The sequence below is a fragment of the Pholis gunnellus genome (assembly GCF_910591455.1).
Source record: "Pholis gunnellus genome assembly, chromosome: 14".
NCBI lineage: Eukaryota > Metazoa > Chordata > Actinopteri > Perciformes > Pholidae > Pholis > Pholis gunnellus.
Window position 1 is genome coordinate 8,732,147 of NC_136541.1, and position 24,101 is coordinate 8,756,247.

General features: G+C 41.3%; 2 protein-coding genes across 2 annotated transcripts in view; one reads left to right on the top strand and one right to left on the bottom strand.

The window, feature by feature from the left end:
• The window catches only part of LOC306706709 (guanine nucleotide exchange factor VAV3-like), a gene marked incomplete at its 5' end in the record, with an annotated part of 40,967 nt that extends 34,728 nt beyond the window's left edge, over window positions 1-6,239 (top strand). Inside the window, 3 exons of the mRNA XM_079173873.1 lie at window positions 2,870-2,977; window positions 4,559-4,707; window positions 5,525-6,239. Coding sequence (XP_079029999.1) covers window positions 2,870-2,977; window positions 4,559-4,707; window positions 5,525-5,566 — 299 coding nt within the window. The 3' untranslated portion in view covers window positions 5,567-6,239. The remainder of the gene's footprint in view (window positions 1-2,869; window positions 2,978-4,558; window positions 4,708-5,524) is intronic.
• Window positions 6,240-21,412: 15,173 nt separating this feature from the next.
• LOC306706293 (netrin-G1-like) overlaps window positions 21,413-24,101 on the bottom strand; it is a gene marked incomplete at both ends in the record, with an annotated part of 50,130 nt that continues 47,441 nt past the window's right edge. Inside the window, one exon of the mRNA XM_079173305.1 lies at window positions 21,413-21,651. Within this exon, the coding sequence (XP_079029431.1) occupies window positions 21,413-21,651 (239 nt within the window). The remainder of the gene's footprint in view (window positions 21,652-24,101) is intronic.

The window sequence follows — 24,101 nt, forward strand, 5'->3', positions numbered from 1 at the left end:
GTTTAGCTGAGTTCTTAACCTCTAAAGCTCACAAATGAATTAATTTAAACCAAAGCAAAACAATTTATGGGCTGTTGTGACAAGTATTTCTTGGCTAAGCCCGTGGACCCCAGCACGTTTTTTTGCTAAGCTAAGGAATCACCTCCTGGCTCTAGCGTCATATTTAAGGTACAGACACAAGAGTGGCATCAGTCCTGGCAAGAAAGCAAAGAAAGTATATTTTTGGGAAATGTTGAACCATTTCTTTAAAAATGCGGCCAAACTGTACAGACTACATTATGAGAGATCCAATACAAGCTGGACCACCTGTAGATGAGATGTAGCTGAATGTTTTCCATGTATCTCTTGGAGATATCCAAATACAGATGGCATGTTAATACCAAGTGTGAATGGGGGTAAAAGAGAGACAGAGGGTACAAAGGTGAGGGTTGAGAGTAACAGAGGGAGAGCAAAAGACAAAGGAGGGAGCGAGAGAGAAAGTGAGTGAGTGAAAGAAATAGAAAGGAGCCTCGGCAGCTCACCAGGCTTGGCAGAGAGGTCCCTGTTAGGGCCCAATGCCCAAGGCAAAGCACCAGGAGCCTGCTACTCCAAACGTCACACTCCGCATGCTACTCGGCTCCGAGATGGCATCACAATTTTCCTGACAGGACATGACATGTCACTTGGGCTGGCAGCGGAGAAACTGTGTGACAGCCGCCCGCTGCTGACACACACCTGGGGGATACCCCTGGTCCAACTGGGGGACTGCGCCTGTTTCCGCAAAACTGTGAAAAGTTTGCAAATAGGATCTGATATAAAAGAGCAGAAAGCAGCTGGAGGTAAACTGTCTTAACTTAAAGAGAGGCATACGTGTAAACAACCACAGCCCGCCGCCGCAGCAGAGGCAAGCAGACGAACGCTGGAACAAAGTCAAAGTTAGCCTTTTGTGTCTGTTCGGATGTAAAATTCTGCCACATCCTTGTCCCTCTGCCTCCTTTGGCAGCGTCGGTCTCCCAGCGCATCAGGCTTCAAAGCAGCTCTGCGAGAGGTATGTTTGTGCATCGCTGCCATTCACAGCGCTTCCTTCTGTGAGAAAGCCTTGACAGATCCTCAATGCATTCTGGGATAGATTATTATTGCCTTAAGTCGTCCACCCCCATAGACAGACTTAGTGTGGGCACCACGTTCTCTGTCTGGTAAACAGCCTCCGTGGAAAGACAGATGTCATGCCAAAACAAAAAACACACACACACACACACACACACACACACACACACACACACACACAAAATGGTTTGAATCCCAAAACAGACACCTCATAGCAAAGAAAACAGAATGCAAGGCTGAGCAAACGATCAAAAGATGCAGAACTATTGAAAAACCCTCAAAACTTCGGAGTCATTTGTTTGGAGAACCCAAAGCCAGCATCTTTAATTTACTCTGGCTGATTGCTTGCCGTCTGTGTTCGTGTGTGAATGTTAGGGATTGGAAATAATCTAAAACCATTTTGTAGTGAAGCGTCAGTGTTATCAGGATATACCATTCTATACAATATCCTGATCTAAAAATGCAGGATATTTAGTTTGATCATACTAAACTGTATCAGCTGTAGTGTCAAATCCGTGTGCTAGTTTATGATTGTATGTTCAGTACATGTTTATTTATACAAGCACACATAAAGTACATACATCTGTTTGTTTGTACTGTATATACTTCCTGCAGGTAGGTGTATATTTGTTTGCGTGCCCTCTGGTCAGACAAACGGTTGACACATACTGGCTTGCATTTACTTATCCCTGTGGGGGATAGGAAGAAGTCAGGGGACCATATTGTTGTTATGACAGCAGGTGGTTTTCTGAGTGTGAGGGTCTGCTGGCTCGATGGATTTCATATAGAAGCATAAGTCGTTGGCTTGGCGGTGTGGATTGCCTTGCTGGGGCGCCGTGCTGTGCCCAAACGTATACTTATCCCCATACGGCTGCTTTTGCTCGCTCAAAAGGTTGTTATTGCTGTGTTGTTGCTAGACAGTTTAACACCTGATGTCCAAAATGATGGGCATCAATATGCTGCTGTATAATGCTAACAGCCTTAACTCTTCTGGGGAGGCTCTTCACAAGATTTAGAAATTTGGCTGCAGGGTTTTGCTCCCATTCAGCCACAAGAAATTTAGTGAAGTCAGCTACTGCTTTTGGGCAATAAGTGGACGTTCAGACTGAAAACAGACATGTCTTAACTTAAAGGTATTATATGCAGTATAAGAGTAATCACTCTCAATTTGTATGAAGTAACTGTTTAAATTAACAACGATAGAATCCTATCGGGAAATTTTTCTGAAAATCTATTTCAAGAATCTGCAGTAACCCTGTTAAAAGAGGAGAGAAGTGGACTGACACCGCATGCTCGCAGTGAAGCACTAATCAACTGAATAGAAATGGATTTGACAGCAACAATGTTGTTTCAGTATGTTTCACAACACAAACACTACATAAAACATTACGTAAAGTAAAAAATGATGAAAAGATAATTCACGGTGTGGGATGTCATGCTGCTCTGACGTCAGGTGTGTTTATGTTGGCAAAGTACAATGGATTGCGACATATTGTCTGAAAATATCATGTTGTGTTGTAGTATTAAGACTTACTTTAAATGAAACCTTAAGGGCAGAGCCGAAATAATGAAAAACAACCCCAGACCAAAGTATATCTCACTGTTTTTGCCCTCTCTCTGTCACTCTTCTCTCCGACCCGTCTTTGCTTTTTGCTTGTTCTTTGACTTTGCCAACTTTTCCTCTCTCTCTTTCTTTCTATTTTACCCTCTCACATACTCTCTTTCTGTCAAACTTATATTTACTTTGCTTGTATTCTCTCTTTACTCCCACTACGGCCTGAACCCCCCCCCCCCCCCCCCCCCCAATCCACCCATCACTCGCTCTGTTTCTCTGTAGTTCCTCTTGGCAGCTGCAGCTTTGTTCCTCCCTCCTCCTCGCCTTTCTGGTCAGGTACAGGTACATCTTTTCTACTCTCTTAGTCTCTCCCTTGCTGTATGCCCACATTTCCAGGTTTCCAAAGACAAAGTGTCTTATTTTTCCTGTCTTTGTGAAATAATGTAGTCTAATGATTCCGCTATTGCGCGGACCGTATGGGTTGCCATGGTGGGGAAAAAACACTCAAGTCAGCCTCTTGTAAATCCAAATTGGAAGTATTGTGAATTTCTGACAGCTTTGATGTCTCCCACTATGTGAAGATAACTGCAGGATTGTCAACAAACCAGTGGCAAATAGCTGCAAGGCAACCTTAAATTCAGCAATTATCATTGTCACTTCAGCGAATTAAAAGTGGACATATATTTTTGTTTCTATGGTTTTACTTGTTAATAAACCACAAACAATATGTGACCTTAATATACATTTTGAAATAGGTATAACTATAAGGCTAACAATGTCAGTAAATGCTGTAAGTGGGCAGTAAGTGGGCGGTTTTCCCATTTTATGGCATATATTCAGCACGACAGTCTATTAGGATATCTTTGTCCGTGTCTGCCTTTGTGTGCATAAGCATGTACATGCATGCATGTATGTGTGGGCTTGAGCTTCTGTGTTGGCATGATGTGCCTGGGTGTGCATGAGGGAGTAGGTATATTCCTTTCATCCGGCATATCTTCCCAGTTGTGTCACCTGTATTTGTCACAGATAAGGTAAAAAAAACGATGCACACCTGTGTTCCCCAGTGATGTGAGCACCGACCTGCATGTGTAGGAATAACCTTGTACAACCTGATAAGCGCTGCGTTCAACATGAACTTTAATGAGATCAATACATGACTATGATAACCCATGACCTGTCTTCTCTACTGTGCATTTGTCACAGCCAAGCTGGGCAGCTCTATGTATTTGTCCCTCATCAATGACTCTGTGGTTTTGCTTTTACTCTCAGTTTGAATCAGGCCCAAGAGTCGCGGTTCTTTGCTTCCTTATCATCCTTAAAAGATAGCCATAGTTAATTTACTGTGGATAGTACCTGTGAGAAATGTGCTTCATGCCGTTGTAATGTTAACCTTGTACAAACATGCAAAGCAATATACTGATGATATATACTACTGTATACTAAAGGTAGAGAAACAGCGTTTGTCCTGGGATCTTCCTTGGAGTCCCAAAAGGCTTGTTAGTACTTTGTTGGTAGTTTGGTATGGACCTTGGCTTAACATTTTAAAGTCAAAGTTTTATTAGAATTTGAAATTAAGATGAGTTTGAAGTAAAGTTTCCAGTTAGTCAGCAAGCATCCTTTCCCTTTCAAGTGACAAACCAAAGAGCATATGCAACTTACTTTTAGATTAGATTCAGATTAAACTGTTGAACGGAGCGTGACTCTTTGATTTTCTGAATATAGTAGTTATTGGTGGACAAATGAGAGGAGAGAGCAGCATAATCACAGCATCAGAGATAATATAATTCTTGGCTGTTTGTAGTCAAAAGGTTGCTCTTAAAACTTTAATAACTCATTCTAAATCTGAGTATTCTCAGAATCGTTGTGAAATTGAGTGAAGATGTTTCCCCGAAATGTGACAAGATGTCTCTGTCTCAGTGTTTTCTCCCAGGGTGGTGGGTGTTGCAGTAGCCCGTTATGACTTCTGCTCCAGAGACACACGGGAGCTCTCCCTGCTGCAGGGAGACATTATCAAGATCTACACCAAGATGTCCAACGGGTGGTGGAAGGGAGAGATCGACAGCAGGGTAGGTCTGCTGTAGGATCCTGTCATTGTGGCAAATTTCTGTCTATATTTTATTTATTTATTTGTTTTGTGCCATCTGTGCTCTTACCATATACTCTGGTAGCTGATGTAGAATTTCTTTACACATGTATTCTATATAATTGTGGTATTGTGGCATAATGTTCTATTGTCAGTTAATTTAAATAAAAGTTATTAATTTATACCCTCTTAGAGCCAAAAGCGAGGGTTGGTAATGTTTATCAAAGACATTTTTTTGTTATATTTGTTGAGATTCTCATTACATCCAGACGGCAATCAATATTTCAAATGTTCTTTGTTTACATTCATTGTGAGAATTAGGGGTAAGTGGCTTTGGAGGATGGCCTGAAGGGATGGGCTGTCAGTGTTGCCAACTTGGCAACTTTCTCACTAGATTTAGCAACTTTTGGAGCTAATGCTGCAAGCTACTTTCATCGGAAAAGAGTTGGCAACACTGGGCTGGGTTTTTTAGTTAAAGGGAATTTTGTGTTTGAACTAATTAAAGCTCAATCAGTCATTTTTTTACCATACAAACACTTTATATTTGAGTGTTTATGGCACCGGCATGTAGGGAGGTTTGATCTTGTATCTCCGTATGTGTGTGCATTATGCAACATCTGTGAAGCTCTTCACTGTAAGCACCATGTAGAGTAGAGCTGGGGGTGCCAAGCATGAGGACAATTCACCATTCAAAATTAGGAGGAGAAAGAGTGAGATAATAAAAGACATTCATGAAAAATATATCCTGTCAAATATATGTGATGCTGCCTGAATTGTATCCTGTTTTGTTGCCCTCTAAGATGGGCTGGTTCCCTTCGACCTACGTGGAAGAGGAGGACTGACTTTGTGGGACGAATGACTATTCAGCGTCCATTCAAAGCCGACCACCTCCGGCCACTGCCATGCTGCTCAGCCACTCTCTGTGCCCTGCAAGTCAGATCTCTGTGATAAAACCCAAAGTCTTAGACTAAAGAGGAAGCGGCGATGCGCTCAAAGACCTTTTCCTGGCCTCTGACAGACTCTCACACGGAGCTGATGTCAAATCACAGATTCCAGGAGCGTCGAGCCATATCTCGCCTCTCTGCGGCCCTGTCTGCCCCCCGCGGCCCAATGGGAAGTGCATGTGCTGTACCCAGATAACCCTCCACCCACCCTTTCTGCTCACCTTGTCTTATTATTGATGACTCCATTGGCTGGTGTGAGACTCGCCTTCACTCTCATCGTGTTTCAATACCAGGAAGGCTCAGTCACCCAACTGGAACACAGATCCTGCTGACAGTGCACCGCCCAGGTACCGCAGCAAATTGAAATGCAGGAGCTGAGGGGCTTTGACTGTTGTTGGAACGTAGCCCACTTGGCTGTCAAGATTTTGTACTTAACTTTCTGTCAACGACTTTTATTTTTAACAGTTTAAATCACTGGACTGATATGTGATATTTAAATGGAATTGCTGAAATGATTCAACACTGTTTGAAAAAAAAAAAAAAAAAAGGATGGAAAGATTACAGTTCCACAGCGTGAAGGATGGATCTGTCATGCGGTGTGTTTGCAACTTAATGACTATTGGTCTTGTGGAGCCAGAAGTGATTTGGTCATTCATTACAGAACAAGACATCTTTAGACAAAGTAGTTGTGGAAAGTGTTTTAATCCATCGCTGATAAAGCTATGTCTCCAAGCTTTGATTCCTATTCTGTTATCATTTCTTCTCAGTCATTGTTTATTTGAATCACTACCTCAGCTTTAAGAAGCATCTTCATGAGACGCTGGATTGGTGCCAAAATGTAAAAACTACTTATAGTTCCCTCCTACTCAAATGTAAAGCAATAGTTTGACACTTGTCACATATGTGCTCTCCTGCCAACATTTTGATACCACTGTGTCTGTTCAATATGAAGCTACAGCCAGCAGCTGATTAGCTTAGCGTATCATAAAGACTGGAAACGGGGCGCTGCGAGCCTGGATCTGACAGAAGGTCACAAAATCTGCCTACCAGCCCCTCTAAAGCTGACTAATTACAATGTTTGTTCAATCCATTCAAAAACTAAGGTGTTGGTTTTATGTGGGATTGTGTTTGGGACTATTTCAGTGACTTCCTGGAGACTCTGCTGGTTTCTGGCAATGTCACAGCAATTCCAAGAACATGAATGAGTGCTCTTTAGAGCTGATGGTAGGTCTGTATGTTATTACACCAGGGAAGTAAGTTAGGAATTACATCTAAATTAGTATTATTTATCTAAAGTGTTGTACTTTACTACATTTGTAGTAACATTCCTTACAGGGTGAAAACAAAATCACATAAAAAGTGTAATAATGCAATAGAAATGAGCTAAATCCATTATTATTGTCATTAATATTATGATTATTAAATCAGCAGTTGCAACATAGAAGAAGCTGCTGGTGTGTCTGCAGCAACACGTGGGCAGATCTGACATGTTGAATGTGTACCTGGACTGTCCTGGGTGTGCAGCACCTGGGCCAGCTGAGCAGTTTGAGAACAGTGCAACAATGCAGTATGATAACGATTTAATTCATTACAGTTTAGCATGATTGTACCTCTGCAAACGTAATGCAAATGATTGAAAAAAAAGGTAGCTTCTTCCTTAATTGGTTGGATTGCCGACCCAGCCAGCACGCCAAGTAGTGACCCAAATCAAACACACCTAAGTTGTTGCGTGATCAACAAGTGCATTCTGGTTCGGCTAACATGCTAAATGCTACAATTCCCGGTGGATTTTACAGCGGTAACTATGAAGTATTCACGCGGAAACGTTTACCTCTAGAGAGTGTTTGGGGCAATAACTGCAGAGCTTTATTCTGCACGAAATGTCTGAAAACAGACTGGGTGAACATTTTTGCTTTGAGTATAAACAAGAGAACCTGGAGCACATCGCGGAGGACTTCGCGTGGCTCAACTCACACAAAGTCGTCTAGACAGGTCAGTAAAACAAACACGCTGTGAATGTAACTCCAGAGCAAAACGTCAATATTGCCTGTATTGACGTTACATTGTGTGCGCGTGTGTGCGCAGTACATGTGCAAAAACTGCAGCTCTTTTTTCCTGTGGAGTTTCTACTGTTTGTGTAAATCCGTGTTGTCTCTGTCTTGATGATGTCATTCATTGTTGTTGTTGAATTGTTTTAAGTTTTATCCATATTTCTGGTTAAGTCACAGGGGTGTGATGAGTAGATGGTGACATGTTAATGCACTGTATTTGATAAGTTAATGGCTCTTTTATACAACTGTAGCCTTCATTTTTGTCAACACTGTCCCTTTACATTTTTGTAAATGTAAAAGAGTTTACTCATTAAGTGACCTAAGTTAGCCTACAAGTGTACTAAGTTTAATACAAGTGCTTGTGTAACGTTACTTGAGTAAAATATTCCAGTACTTTCCATCTCTGAACAAAACTAACTAGCTGATGTCTGTAGCTCCATATTTAATGGACAGACATGGTATCTTATCTAACTCTTGCCAAGATGAGAGAGTAGTTCACAAAATAATCTGAAGTATTGATTGAAGACCAAACGGACTACAGTTACAGGTGGCCCCATGATACTGTAAGTGAATAGAATGAATCATCAAAAGGAAGAAGGAACACACACTGGGATGATATTTCACATTGATCCGTTTTAAGGACATTGTAGGGGCTCCGTTCTAATGTTTGGCTTCACACGTGAAATCACCAGAGAGAAATCATAATGCACAAAAGCAATAACAAAGCCAAATACGTTTTTAAAGGGCTTGTGTGTGGGGTGGATTGTGTAATTGGAGGTGTAGGTCGATACTTTACTGCTTGCTATGTCATCTTTTGATCTTTCACTGTAGAAACCAGAGAGCCATTTTACATTCCACAGATTTTGCCTTTACCTCAACTCTGTTTTTTTTGGGGGGGGGGGGGGTTCAGAATGAATGATTCAAGGGTGATGTAACAGCTGTTCACTGTAGAGCAAGGTGGCACAAGGGCGTTAAGTGATGCTGTTTTCCTTCAAACGTTAGCATCCCGCTATTCCTTGAGTGTGACATCAATATTTAATAAAAGCATACTCTTTGAATTGTACTTGAGGAATTTGATCGGATATTTTCCCTCAGACACATGTTACATTGCAGGAGCAAAGGCTTCGTGGTTGCATCACAAATCATAGTGTCGGTCAGAGTTGTGGAGGCACAGTGGGAAAAATGGCAGTGCTCAAATAATGGCTCAACAATCTGAACAGAAAAGACAGACACCAGAAAGCTGTTGTGTTTTTAAATTTGAATAGTTAAAACCGGAGACTTTTACCCCCTTTCACCAAATTTTCAATATGCAAGCTGCTATTTGCAACATGAGTACATTACTTTCTGGGTAATTGTGACACATTTCACGAATCAAAACAAACACAATACCACACCTGTGACCAATGCATAAATATTCGAGAGTTTGTGTCTCAGAGGTAGAGTGGGTCTTCGTCTAATCGGAAGATCTGCGGTTTGATTCCTGGCTCCTCATGTTGAAGTGTCCTTGGGGAAGACACTGATCAAATTGCTTCCGAAGGCATTGCCATTGGTCTGTGACCAATTTCTTTAGACAAAGTGCCATACAGGTCTCATATTTATCTCTCATTTGTCGAGCGACATGGAAACACGTTTTTTCCAGTCTGCGTGTAAGAATCCCTGGTTTTGTGAATCAAGCCCCTTGTCTTCAGGCTTTTCTTGCTGATCCTCTTCTCTTGCTTGAGAACAACTCCTCTAAAATTGGGTAGAAGTTCAAATCTCACCTCATGCCGGATACCAAGAAGTTAGTTTTTTTCTGAATAAGGTAAGAGAGTTTTTGATGCATTTGTTGCATGCATTGGTCACTCTCGTATCACATGCAGAAATCAAAAATATTGGCCTGAGGTGTGTCAATGAAAATGTATTTATATAGCATATATAGTTTCATTACACATAAACACACACCCACAGTGATTAACCATAAGCATTGGAGAATAGTAAAGTTCTGAGTTTGCTTTTGAATGTGGACACAATTGACTGACAGCACCCTCACCGGACCTGGATCTCCTCCACAAACCAATGGTTGACGGTGGCTTTGTCCTCTTTTATACAGTTTATGCATTGCCTCCTGCGTTTTTGTATTGTCATATTTTCCAATTGATAGAACATTTGTTGGAATACAACATTGGATGCTTTGAGCCATTTATACTCTTTAGTTTACAGCTAGTTATTTTCAAATTATGTCCATGTTTGTACTAGTTTTTGGCACATGATCCTGCAGTGTTCTGATGCTCTGGACCTGTTTTGTTCATCAGTGCTGCTTGACATGTGTCAGTTGCTCTGTCTACTGTTTTAATGCACTTATTATAGTATAAAATACAAGATTAAACAGAAGTATACTGTGTTTAAATAACCAGGGTCTCACAATCTCTGTATTCTGGTATTATAAACACTCCCTCAGGCTTACTTTCCCCCCACTGCTCTGCAGCCTCTCTAATGACCAAGCTCGGCAGAGGGAGGGCTCTGCTGCGCTAACGGTAACCCGCCCATCACAAAGAGGTAGAAAGAATGGCTCCCTTAATACTCTTCCTCTCTTTAATCTGCCTGTTCCTGTCTTAGCCAAAGAGATGAAAGACGACGACAGAGAAGTTGGACAGCAGCCAGAGAGAGAGAGAAATGGGTGTACAAGGTTGCATGGAGTAGATAAAGTGCAGGAAGGAAGGGGATGGTGTGAAGGGGTATGTGTGCGGATCCGAGCGAGAGACAAAAGGCAGACAGAGAGAGGGGAGGAAGCCATGCATCATCTTCATCTGTCTGAATGATCTCCTTAACCCCTCGTCTTTGCCAGTCAGCCCCTCTGGATCTCTATATGGGGTTTAAACAGGGATTTAGCAGAAGCTGAAGCTCCCCTCAAATACGGTGAGCTCTCAGTTCCTCTGAAAAGGGCTTGACTCTCCAAAAGACTTTATCTGTAAGATTTATATTCAACTGCTGACTTGTGACCATCAACCCTTACAAAATCATAAAACTACAACTGCAGAGAAGAATGTATCGAGTAAAGATATCTCACAGAAGCTGCTGTAGCTGACTTTACTACTTAATGGCCATATGATGCTATAAAATCAGGATTTGACTTGATGAAGGGAGACTCAATATACCACTACTGTGCTATTATTTTTACCGATAAATCTGCAGAACCTTTCTGATCTCATCTCACACTTGTAGTGAATGTTCCCTTCCTGCTCCTGTCATCAGTCAAAGTGGATTTCTTTTAACCATGATAACAATCTTTTTTTTAACAATAACCACAGTGTTAACCTGATCCTAGTGAAGCTTTTGTTCAATGAGGAGAGATCATTTAGAAATGTACACAGTATTTCTTTAGACGGCAACGTATTTAGACTCCATCACCGTGAAGCACCTTCATAAAATTCAGACGTATAAAGATTCCCTAAAGGGCTGTGTGTGTGTGTGTGTGTGTGTGTGTGTGTGGGGTGAGCAGAGGATCACAACGATATTTCAAGCGCAGCATCCAACGATGGATTGGCTCATGGCATTTGGGAAGAATGATGATTGGCCAGATTGAATGATATAAGAATGTGTGAATGAGAGGAGCTCTGTAAAGCTGGAACATAAGGTTGGCTCAAAAAGCAGAAATTCAATGAGAGAAAAGCTCTTCCTCACTGAACTCCAAATCATCGTTAGCTGACAAATGTCAACTGTATTCCAACAATATGGGTGGAAGATCAGATCATCTTTGGAAAAGTCTTACGAGTCTTTCTGGAACCAGCTGGGTTGTTTAGGTATGAGGGCTTTCATCTAGCGCAACCAGCACGTCAAATTGATCAATCATCCAGTGAAACATATCTGCATCTGCTAGATACATAGGCACAACATTTGGAACATGAAAAACCTGAGAAACGTTTCCTTTGCCATCATCATCATCGGGTCAACATTTCACTTTATCCAATACTTGGGTTTGCAGTATAAATATCTGCAAAACTAAGTGTTTTCCCGCCAGTCTGCACTTTGAGTTTAGTAAATATTAGCAAACTAAAACAATGAACTAAGATGGTCAAAATGACTTACCAGATATCAGCATTCTAGCGTGCTACTTTTCGCGCTTCACTGAAAAGCATCGCTGTGGTTGTAGATGCCTATTCTTTCTCATTAACAGCAATACAATTAAATAATTAATAATGTCCAGGAACTGAGATGAGTTTATCCCGAGAATTAAAGGAATGAGGATGAGAAGGTAAGGACAAGACCACCCTCCTCCCTCCTCGCCTGGATAGTGTTGCTAAGTCGCTGTGAGGACTCAATCAGGGCTACCAAGCAATTAAGATCTCGCAGATCAAAGCAGTCTAAATGAGCTAATCCTCAGAGAATGGCTGCTCTTTTCTCCTCCGTCTATCTCTCTCTCTCTCTCTCTCTCTCCCCCTCTGTCCCTCCCTTACCCTGGTTGCTTCCTCAAGACTCGTGGCTCCATGGGCTGACTGCGCTTTGATGCTCGACAGCGGTGGGTCTGCTAAATGTAAAATGGTGAATAAATGTGCATTAATGGGGAACACTTTCATATCCTTTATGCCAATTTGCACAGTCTGGGGAGCGTGCGTTTCAAGATCTTAAGACGTAATTGGTGATCATGAGTCTTTAACTACTCTATCTGATGCCCACATGCGGCGCAGCAGAGCGCAGAAGCCCAACACAAACTGATGAATACCATATCGCCAGAAAGGCATTTTTTTTTTTTTTTGCACAACATTTGATAACGAGCAATACTCATACAGCTAGGCCCGCATTAAAATGTGGTGCAACAAGCCCCTTGTGAGTGTGGCGAGCTGGAACCAGCGCTGGCGTGAAACCGAGCGACAGCTTTGAGGTCAATAGTTGTTCAAAGGAGCGTGACGCCGCTAGCTGCTTAGCAGCTCGGCCATTATCATAGAAAAAGCAGAGCATCTGCCTGTGACTCCTGTGGACAGGTTTAACGAGGTGGTGCTGCTCGTCATGGGGGCCGCTTTGGCAGGGCCTGTTGGTCTCTCACCCCTCCTGCTGCTTTTCTCTCCCCCTCCGGTCTCCTTCTGTATCTCCATTCCCTTCCTCCAGGTCTGCCAAACAGGGGTGTTTACTGCTGCCTCTTTCCATCAGGGAACAATTGTTTCATGGTGGACGTCTGTGATCTAGGCTTCTGTCTTCCCTCCTTTATTTCTCGCCACTGTAACTTGAATCTCTTTTTTGTATTTTTTATGTGCCCATTCTCTGCAACTAAACTACCGCTTCTTGTGTCTCTGTCAGTCTGTATCGCTGACTATCGCTCTGTGTGTCTGTTGCTTCTCTAACAGCTTTCTTTGTACCAGCTCTTTGTTTTGGGATTTTCTGCCACCACCACCACCACCATCACCACCTGTGCCTCTCTTTCTTCACATACACGAGACAACAGTCCTTGAATTAACCAATACCATTGCGAACACTGATTTGCTACAAACGTGGAACAAATATTCTTTGTGAAATTAACATACTTGTTAAAATAATGTCAGAATTTTGCAGATTTCCAGCAATAATAGCAATTGTATACTTTAATTTTGAGATATCCATTTCTGCTGCCTCCCTTATTTATTATGGGTGACTCGTTCTTTTCACAGAAAATAGTCCCTATGAAAACTGAGGCTTGTGAATTATGACCTGGACTTTGCATCCCCTTTTGCTTTTCGTGAAGAGGTTAGTGCAAAGGGGCAGCAAACAGTGACACGCATCAAAATACCTGCCGACATCGTTATCTGTGTATGTAAGCATTCTGTCTGCTGCACTTTGGCAACTTCCTCAGTTGCCTTTTGTGTGTGCTAATTAATTAACTCTTGTCATCCTGCAGTCACATGGGTCAAGATGTCCCCATTGTGAAAACGTACATACATAGATAAGAATGGGTGCAGTTTCACGTGCGTCCGTGTTCGCTGCCCTTAACAAAATCATACTACTCTTACAAAGCGTGTCGCACTCTTCGCACCACTACTGAAACCCATGCATGGTTAGATATGACTTAATGAGCGCAATATTTTCTTTTTTCTTTTTTTTTGCGTTAACCCACTAGTTTAGTGCTGTGAGGAGACCGAGCTAAAGAGCTCCCTAAAGGGCAAATTACTGCCCCTCTGTAAATGTAATGAATCATTGACGCTCCCATTCATTATGTGCACGCTTTCCACAACCTTGCGTATAGCTAAACAACCTTTGTATTCATTTTTATCAAGCAGCTTTTTTTTATTGAAACTTGCAGCTTGAGTTCAGTGTGTCCCTGTCCCTATTTACATTTAGATTTTGTAAAATGTTAAGTACAACTTATTCAAGTCTAAACTCAAATACTTCTGTTACTGAGGGTGCGGTCCTAACTTGTCTGGTGCCTACTTTAAATACGGTAGAATACGGCAAAATACCTAAATGTTAAAATTGGCCTAGGTATGATTTTTAGAACTCATCCTGTAGAGAAATCGATATCAGTCTTTGTGCAATTTGTATTTATACATTCTACAAGTATGGTATTTTTGTCAATGATGCAAACCAGGGACCAACACTAACCCCACATCCCTCTCGGCATGTGAAAAAATAAGGAGAAACCGTTTTCTTCCAAGCTTCGGGAACTCTGGAACAGACTGTGAATGGTATCTTTTATTTATGGTCGGCACCGGTGTGATACATAAATAATTTCTTCAACAGGGTGTCGAGGGCTTGCGGTGCCAATCCCAGCCGTGGCTGATTTGCAATTTAGGTGTGGCACTGAAGGCCAGAAGTGCTGGATGTGGCATTGAGAAAAAATAGACAAGAGCTGTGATCGTGTGTGTGAGACTGAATAGGATTACCATCTGCATCCGAAGAGCCGATTGCTCCCCTAGATTGTATTGAAATGAGAGGACATCAGATTGGTTTATGGTCGTGATAAGAAAGCTGATTCTTCTTTTTTTTTTTTATAGCTTTTGCTTAGTGCCTCTAAACAGTCCTGCTTAAAGATGCCGATGCATTACAGATAAATAATTTCAATTCCATATTTTTTGCAATAATTGTCTTGCAGATTGTTTGACAGAAATCCACATCAAGTCCATCCCACCCTACAAGAAGTGTAATAATTCCTCAGCGATAAAAGGACAGTTTCAAATGAAATAAGTGACCCGAATGTTTTGAAGCTTTAACCGTTGCCATGGTAATGGATGTACGAATCAGTATGCATTGTTTTTTTTAATTTCATTCAAAAACATTTTTATATAGGCTATGCATTACCTCACAAATCCCAAATAGCACATGAAACAAGAAATAGTGAAATCACATTGTTCATAATGAATCAACATGTTTTTTTAGTTATTCTCAGATGGATAGAGCTGCTGGTTTTGTGTAGAAGGTGTTTTATGTCGCTTCGGCGCTGTCCTGGGTACTAGAACTCAGCGCAGGAGATTTATAGACAGGCAGTTGGAACAAAGGTCTTTTATTTTACATGTTAACTTAAGCTTCAGTCTATTTATTTATAAATGTGTTTAGAGGCCTACATGTGAGCACATTTGTTTTTAATGCGATATTGCTGTAATTTATTTGATGTGATTATTGAATACTTTGTAGTCGTTTTTGCTTCAATAAAAAGGAAAGTCCGATTTTTGTCCACATTTCTCATTAGACATTAATAGCACAGTAAAATAATGACTGCAAGTTTGAGGAAAGTTTGACAGCTTGTGTTTTCCTCGCTGTGTATGTGTGTAAGCAATTTCTGTAACATACATAGTGCCCTCCGCCTCATCGAAGCTTTGAATACGGTCCAATATTCTTCTCTTAACCTTCAAAATCGGGACAGCCCTGCATCCTTCTTGAGCTAATGGATGGTGGCCGAGTGAAAGCATTTCCTGCTTTGTCGTTTCCAAGAACTCTGAAAGGGCAGTGGGGAGAAAGAAAGGTATTTCCATTATGTTCCAGTGGAGGCAGCTTAACTTCCTCTTTGTTCAGTGTATTGATTCTAGTGTACTCTGGCTCTGCGTGCCAAGCCAGCGAACCACCCACTAGCTGTCCTTGCGATGTCAGGGATGTGAATAGGAGTTTGATAAAGCCATAGATGGCATGCTGCTCCCACCCCTCCATAACTGCCATTACTGATGTGTTGCCACATAAATGTAGTCGATACAATTTCTACCGCTGGAGCAGGCAAATTGATTACGATGGAGAGGGTGGAAGGTCCTATAGATGTTGCAGAGTTCGTGTGCCTATATTGTACAAATACAAGCCCATGAGGTGCACTGTGGCAAGCGTTAGTGCTTCAGGCGGTCTCACATGTAACCTCTTTTTACGTAATACAATCTAATGTAAGTGGAATCCCTATTCTCTGCACAAAAGCATCAACGTTACCATTATTTCTAGTTATGGCCTTGTACATTTGTATTTCAATTATAAAAACTATTTCAAACTGTTGAATTGTGTCCATAGAACGTGATGATATGTAAAAAGTGGATTCATTGTAACTGTAATGGAAATTCTACCCTGTATCACTGATTTATCTGAGAAATCTGAAATTGACTGATTATTTTTAACTGATTTGCTCATATGCAGGTTATTGAGTGAGAACTTTTTGCGGCCAAATCAGTTAATTTCAAAGGAACTGCAGTCAGTCGAGTCGCACTAGGGGACAATGTACACATCTGGACACATTTCCTGCGTAACATTTTTGCCATTGATCAATCGTAAGCAGACTTGACGATGCTGCCCTTTGAATGAACAGAGAAGTGGTGAGGAAGCTACAGGGGCTCATTTGGTGTGTTGCTGCTCCATCAACTGTGATGTAACCCTGCTCTGTCGGAGTGCAAACTGCTCCAGAAAAGGATTGCTTTGCAGACGGTAGTCGGTGGTACAAATACATATTTTGAACTGAACTTATTTTTCCGTCAGCAGCCGGGTTAAGGAGCTAGCTATCTGACAGGTAACGCTGTACGAGTGTGGAGAGCTTTCCACCCTCTTCAATGACTCTTAATTGAAATACATATGGTATACTTATGAGAACAAAATGCCAGTAGGAAATAGAAAGAAGCTTGGAGAGCTATTGTGACCATTGTGTGCTATTGTTCCAAGCTGGCTGGCATGCTGGAGTAGAGATCGATTGCCACACAGCCTTGCGAGTAAGCTTAACCTCTGAGCAACCAATCTAACTACACATTTCACAAAGACAGGCAGATCACTTTTGCTGTCCCCTTTAATGTTGTGACCAGGCCTTTATAGTTGAAGGATTTTATGTTGCATGTACATATAGATTAGAGAATGTAAAAAGAAAATACATCAAGGTAAATCCACCATCTCAAAATCTGTTTAAAAGTGCCATCATTTCCCAACTTTTTTTAAGTATGCACTGTAAAGTAATTAGTTTTTGTTTGCTTTTCGCAATCATTTTACAAGACTAGCAATAACTTTTCGTCAAAACAAAGCTTTCTGAACAAACAAACGGACGATAAATAATGGGTTGAAATAGCAGATAGTTGTGTCTTGCTTCTCATGCCAGCCTGCCTGTCACTGTAAGTAATGGTGCACTCCTCTGGACAAACATGTGTTATGATGGCTATGACTATCCATATGGAGCCACGCTTGGAGTTTCATTTCTTTTGTTAACGTGACAGTTGGGCCAGCAGCTGAAGCTTGCTCAGTGACGGGTCAAGGACGACTTATTGTTAGAAACACAGTACTATATTTGTGAGAAGTATAAGGACCTGGATTCTGAGCTGTAAATCACTGTACATCTTCTGAACATGATTTAAACAGGAGCTACACCTTTTTCTTTAGCTTTCTGTCCCCCGAGCATCACTACATTGTGTTTTGAGTTCTACTGCTGGGCATTTCAAAGTGTCATTGATGATCTAAATATGGATATTGGATTGCAAATAAGCTGACTGCTCCAGTCATGTCGCCGAGCCTCTCTTTCCTAGATACTGAATACCCCTTGTCTTATGTAATGTAACTTTCTGTTGGTGCCACCAGTGCTGACAGTGGCAGAACACAAGGACTGCTCTGCTCATGTCTAAAAATGTCCTCCTAATACCCCCTCCTGAGTCTTAGAAGTGAAAGGAGGAAGGACAAGGCGTTGCTGTGACACGGAACAGTGGGGAACATAACCAGCAAACAAAATCCTCAGGTCTTTTCTTTCTGCACTGAATTCCAACCCCTGGAAAAAAAAGCTTCATGCTGGACTCTAAAATTGTACCAGAAACATTATAATAAAATGCTATATATGACAGTATTGGGAAGAAAATATGCATGCATATGTTCAATAACAAGTTGGAGTTGCCGCAACTTTTTCTGTCCCTAAATCTGGTGTAGAAGAAGCAAAAGTTGCTTTGGATATTCCCATGCCCATACTCCGTGTCGAGGAATTATGTAGCTCATTTTCCTTCCTTGGCTAAGAATGTCAGTGTTGGTAGTGTGTTGCTCTCGCTCTGGACGCAGAGCAATGGTCTCAGTTCAGTTGTTTGTTGACCTTTTGTGCCATAATCTTCATTTAAGTGGAGGAGACTTGGGTTTAACCTTAAAACTTTCTTGTGCTATTAGCTAAAATGCAGCCCAAAGCTAGGAGCAAGTGTCATAAAACACCAATTTTACTGCACTAACACATCATAAAGGTAATTGTCTTTCACACACACACACACACACACACACACACACACACACACACACACACACACACACACACACACACACACACACACACTCTGGCCCTTAAACACTGCTCTAAAGCTTCGTTTCCTCCAACTGTCACCACAAACCGTCTCAAGAGTGCTACTTCACATTCCGCAGAGCCAGTTTAGAGACAGCAACCTTGAACAAAACTATTAAATCACAGAAGGCGATATAATTGTTACTGTACTTTGGGCAAGAGTGTAGTTATTTGGTTGAAAGAGCAATTGACCTTTCGCTAAGTCCCCGTCGGTTATCATCTCTACGACGAGTTTTCCGCTTTGTTGTGGCATGTATGCAGTTTACAATAATAATCCAAACAATAAGTCCCTGATTTCAGACTGGTAATCAGACTTCCCTATTTCAAGCTGGCTGTCGTTATTTTATTGAAGGCTGGTGGTGGTTTTATCCGCTGTAGCTAGCTGGCTATTTAAGCCAACGTTGGCTTCATGAGTTGGTTGAAACCCCTGTCTCCAGCTTCCAACTGACTCGTTTTAAAAGGAGAACCCTACAGTATCTTATATAGGGTCTTATATATAATTGATGGCTACATACATGGTATTGTGCAAAAAGTCTGCATCTTCACCAGTTCATGATCCACACAGAGGACATGAAAAATAAAAACAGCATTGTTCTTGTATTGCAGTGTAGAGCTAGTTAATAGTCCGATTTACATTACAAGCATGATGAGCTCTTTAGGGAACCTCACCTTCATGCATGCAGATATAGTAGCATTTTGGACTGTGTTATTGTAAACACATCTTTTTTTTAACGGTTTGGTCCCCGGCTCCTCCTCTCCGTAAGTCAAGGTGTCCTACACTTTTGCTCCTGTAATTTTAGTTTACAAAAATTAATAAAATATTATATAAGCACTCTTAATACAGCCCAAGGCTCATCACTTCAACATGTGGGGAAAAACCTACTATTAAACAACTGCTGTTCTAGGATGTTTAGCGAATGTTCAATTCTTTGAATTTGCTGATAATTGAAATCATTTGACAGTTGCATAGTTGCTTCTTGTCTTTTCCCCACCAGATTTACGCCGGTTTTAAAGGCTGCTTCAAAGTTATGTATTTTTCTGAACTTACCAAACTGTTCTAGCTGTTCTTTTATTTGCATTTACTTAGTCATTATATCCACATCACTGATTATTTTTTATCAAAAATCTCATTGTGTTAATATCTTGTGAAGGCACCAATGGCCAACCCTACAACGTCGTCGCAATGTCGATAGTTTGGTCAAAAATCTTTTCTGCTAAATGCATTACATCCATTACTCTCTTGTATTTTCACACACTGTATTAACTCATTTCAACTAACCTCATCTTTAGCTCCAAGAGTTGCTTTCCAAGGCAAGTGTCTCTGTCAAAAAAGGCATTTGCCACTCTTTTCACAGACAGTGTCATTTAATGAGAGGCACTTACAGTAGACTCTAACACAATTAGGTGTTTGATGACAACCTTGGTAAGAAAATGAATCTCTCAAATGAAATTGGTCTCAGTGATCAGTATGTCACCCAGTGGGAAGCGACTTCATTTCGATTCATTGACCCTTCATGAATTAAAGCTCATTTCCTGAACGTGTCACTTCTCGGAGGCTCCCGCAGCAGGATGCAGGCTTTCAACCGTACCAGCTCAGAAAACCTTCCCCTCTTTCCATTTGATTCAAGGATTAGATTTGATTACAGATTTGAGCTGGACAACCTCTGCGACAGCCGTGCAATCTCCTTTTTTTTCTCCAAGTCTTCTTGTTAAATTTACATAAAGCAGATGGGATTTCGGCTTGAGATTCTTCTGATTCTCCCATGTTTCATGAGCACAACAAGGATGGTTACAACACGTTAGAAAACAAAACAACTGTAGTCATACAACTAGGAATTAATTTGTTGACTGATCTATTGCCATCAGCAACTGTTGCTTCAGTGAATAGGTCAACGATTGGTATTGATAGCTTTCAAAAAATCCTTTAAAATGACATTCAGCTATGGTCATCGGCTTGTACGTATCTACAAACAATACACTGTTTCACTCCACACATCTGGTCTCAAATGTTACTACTTAATAAAATGACTACTGTTCAACAACAAGACAAAGACATTTTTCCCTTTGGTGGAAGTGTATTGTGTAAGTGTGTACTGTAAACATAGTTTTGACAGCAGCTCTCAAATGAAGAGAACCATGTGCCACACAAGCAAAGAAATGATACAACCAAACTGTTTGTGCACTCACAGTCCACATCTAGGACAGGTCGGCAGCAATAGAAAACAAGTAATACATCTTTTTGTTTTGCTTAGTCATGAAAATATCTGTTTTATACAAAAATTAAATACAGTTACAGTATGTTACAACTTGTGAGCGCAAGCGTGACTACAAAGCCTCTGAAAAAGAAAAAGAAAAAGTATTAGATTGGTTCTTGTCAGGGGGCTTGATAATAATACATGTGCAGCGTTTGGCAAAACAACAGGACGCCCTTTCAGCAAAGTAAAATCACCAGAGTCACCAAAGCACAGGGAGGAGAAGGGGAAGGACAGAGGGAAGAGTGAGGAGAGGAGAAGGTGGCAAGTAAGGAAGGAGGCAGTGAGGCAAGATGTTTTAAGATGTCCCCCGTACACATTAATATTTTTTAATAAGTTCAGATGATACTTTAGAAATCATGTGTCTAGTTTTGTACAGTTTGCTCTCAGAGTGTTGGTAGCTCTATCTGAGTCTCCAGTCTGCCGTTAATGAAGTATCAGCCAATGACATAATCACAAAGGGAGGGCTCCAAGCGCTTCCTTTGTGACGCTATAAGACAGCAGTGACTTCACCAAGCCTCTCAAAAATCCATTTAACATTCAGTATAACCGATCAGTGCATAATCTGTCGCACTAGAAAGTCTTCCACCACTGTGGCCTTGGATATACAAAAGAGTTACTTATATTGTATGCTGAGCATATTGTCCACACATCGTTTGTCCTTCATGTCCTTAAGGTTGAGAGTTCAGTCTCAACATATGTGGTCTTAGGGTTTTGGTTGAGGATGGGAGGCCATTCGGGTCTCTCAGCAAAGGGAAACAATCAATAGCGGGAGCACTACAAGGGTGAGAGCGAGCCGGTGGCGGATGGGGGGATGATGGAGGGAGGCCCGTCCAGACAATTGGTCATCACACTCCCCGGGGCCCTGGCAGCGAGCTCTCTCGCACAGGACGCCCGTGAAGCCGGGGGAACAGTGGCAACGCTGATGGTGGTGGCAAGAGCCACCGTTCTGACAGCGCAGCATCGCGTTGTCACACACCCGAGCTACGGAGACAAAAGCAAAAAAGGGTAGAGGAGACAGGAAGGGGTGATTAATAGATCACTCAGTGATAAGATGGCAGAGAACATAAACAGGCAAGTTCACAGGGCACAAGCTGCCTCTGCTTGTCCTGTCTGCATCGCTCTGTGTCCTTAGAGCACAGCTGACACATTAGGGAGGGTGAAGCCAAGGACTTCAGTGGAGGAGTGGGCAGAGGACGAGGAGACAGATAACCAGGGCACATACTGTATGAATACTTGAATGCAGCCCACAGCCTGTGACAACCCTTTTCAATGAATGATTTGTTTATGACAAAAGAACAGAGACCGCCGTTTTATGGATTTGTGGTTATTTTAGGAGCACCAAAGGGACTTCAGAGCAAATAATCCAGGCAAAACAAAAGAGCAAACAAACCATGGCAGTGATGAGGTGAAATTAATGATTAGTGAATCAAAGGATGTTGGAGTATGGTGAAACAGCCCCCTTGTGCAGGACAGGAGAATACAATTTGTGTTCCCTCTGGCCCAATGACACTCAAAGAACAGATAGAGGAGAAGACAGGGGATTGATTCCTGGCTCCACCTGCACCACCACTGCCTTTGATGTGGAAATAAGCATTTTTTTGTAAATCACCAATTGTTGCAGTTGTATTCTCTGCGGTTAACCTTACAACAAACAATACAATTCCCTGTTGGAGGAAAATGATGTAAAATCCAGGACTGCATTGTTCTAGTGGCCACCAAACATTTATTTGTTTTCCTATAGATTCATTAGGAATACATAAGCCAATATTCACATTTACAGACAACTCACGACTCAATTATTCCAGGAAGCCTCACTGCTGGCAGAGGTGAAATCCTGGAAGAGGTAATATTTGTCGAGAGATTTCAGTGTAATTGGATATCTATACTAGCATAAATACTAATCACATTTTTGGTTTTCTGTAACGTGGCTCATGCATCAGAATAAACGCAACAAATAGCCTCATCACTGCTCCTGCCCAAACTGATTAAAAAGGCATTGGTATTGCATTTAACTTAATAAGATCCCCATCCCCTTCACACAGACACCACTGCTGAAAGAGGGGTTTCATCATCAATATGGGATTTTCAATAATTCTCTGATGAAGTGCTGTAAATGACTCTTTTCCTCGCCTCGTCTGCCTCTACTTTCAGAAACCCTGTTGTGTTAAACTGTTTGTATGTTTTTTTATAGACGGGTTGATAACGGTAGCATTATAAGAGCATATATAACAGTCAATCATACTCCTGACTTAAAATGCAGCAGGTCTTGGGGCTGCGTTGCATGATAGATTTCTCTCTGTGTGATTGTTGAACACTGGTGCAAAAGTAATGAGTCTGGCAAGAAGCCACTGCTCTTTGATTCAGAGACTGACAAGAAAACCTGACATTTACAATTGATGTTTCAGATAGATTTCACATTTTGTGTTCACTAAACTTGAATCGACATAATATTTATATTTAGATGAAACCCCTAAAAACAGACACAACAGACCCTGATCTGCGGATCATGTCGGGAATAAGCTGTTTGTTTACATTCAAGGTCAATTTAAAGGGCAAATCAATACTTTAAAAGAATAATGAAAATTATAAAATGATCATTTTCATAATCAGAGGCAGTAATGCAGCGGTGAAAGGGGTTAGATTAGAATTCTGATATTATTAGTGGCTGGCACGCCATGTCTCTCTGTCATGACCACTGAGAGTTTCTGCACTGTAGATCTATACGTACAATGAACTCTGTAGTACCCTCAGCTCTACGTGGATTTAAGTGTCTTTCAGCGTCTTTCAGCTCCCATCAAAAACATGTTAACATTGACGTGTCTGCGGGATGTGTAAATCATCTGTTTAATAAGTTTGCAATATCAACTTAAAATGTGAAAATATGTCAGCATTGTTTCCACTGATCCCAAGTGATAATACTTTAATTGTAATATTTATATATATCAAGCCTAACACAAACCTGTCCCAAAACACTACATGCAATATAAGCTTAAAGGGAAACTACAAAATGACCATTTGTACATCAGTTACTCACCTCGTGTTAGCTTGAATTGAAGAATTGTTGTTTACCAACAGCCAAACTATGTCAAAACATCAGTTTACAAATTCTCACTCAACTCGTACAGTAGTCAATAATCCACGTCTTATTTATCCCGTCGTATGCTCACTACTTCCCAAACACATGCATTTTCACTAAAACCGGACTCTCTAATGCTTCAGAGTCACACAGACGAGTAAAGCGCCTGTGCAAGCAATGGATAAATGAGACTTGGATTATACTGCACAAGTTGTGCGAGAGTTTGTAAACTAATGCTTTGATATAGTTTTGCTGTTGTTTAACACGGCCCCCGTTCACTTCAATTCATCAAGACTTTTCTCCATTTTATTTTGATTCTTCGTTCAGTGTGGAGGCATGCGAGAAAACTTTCTTC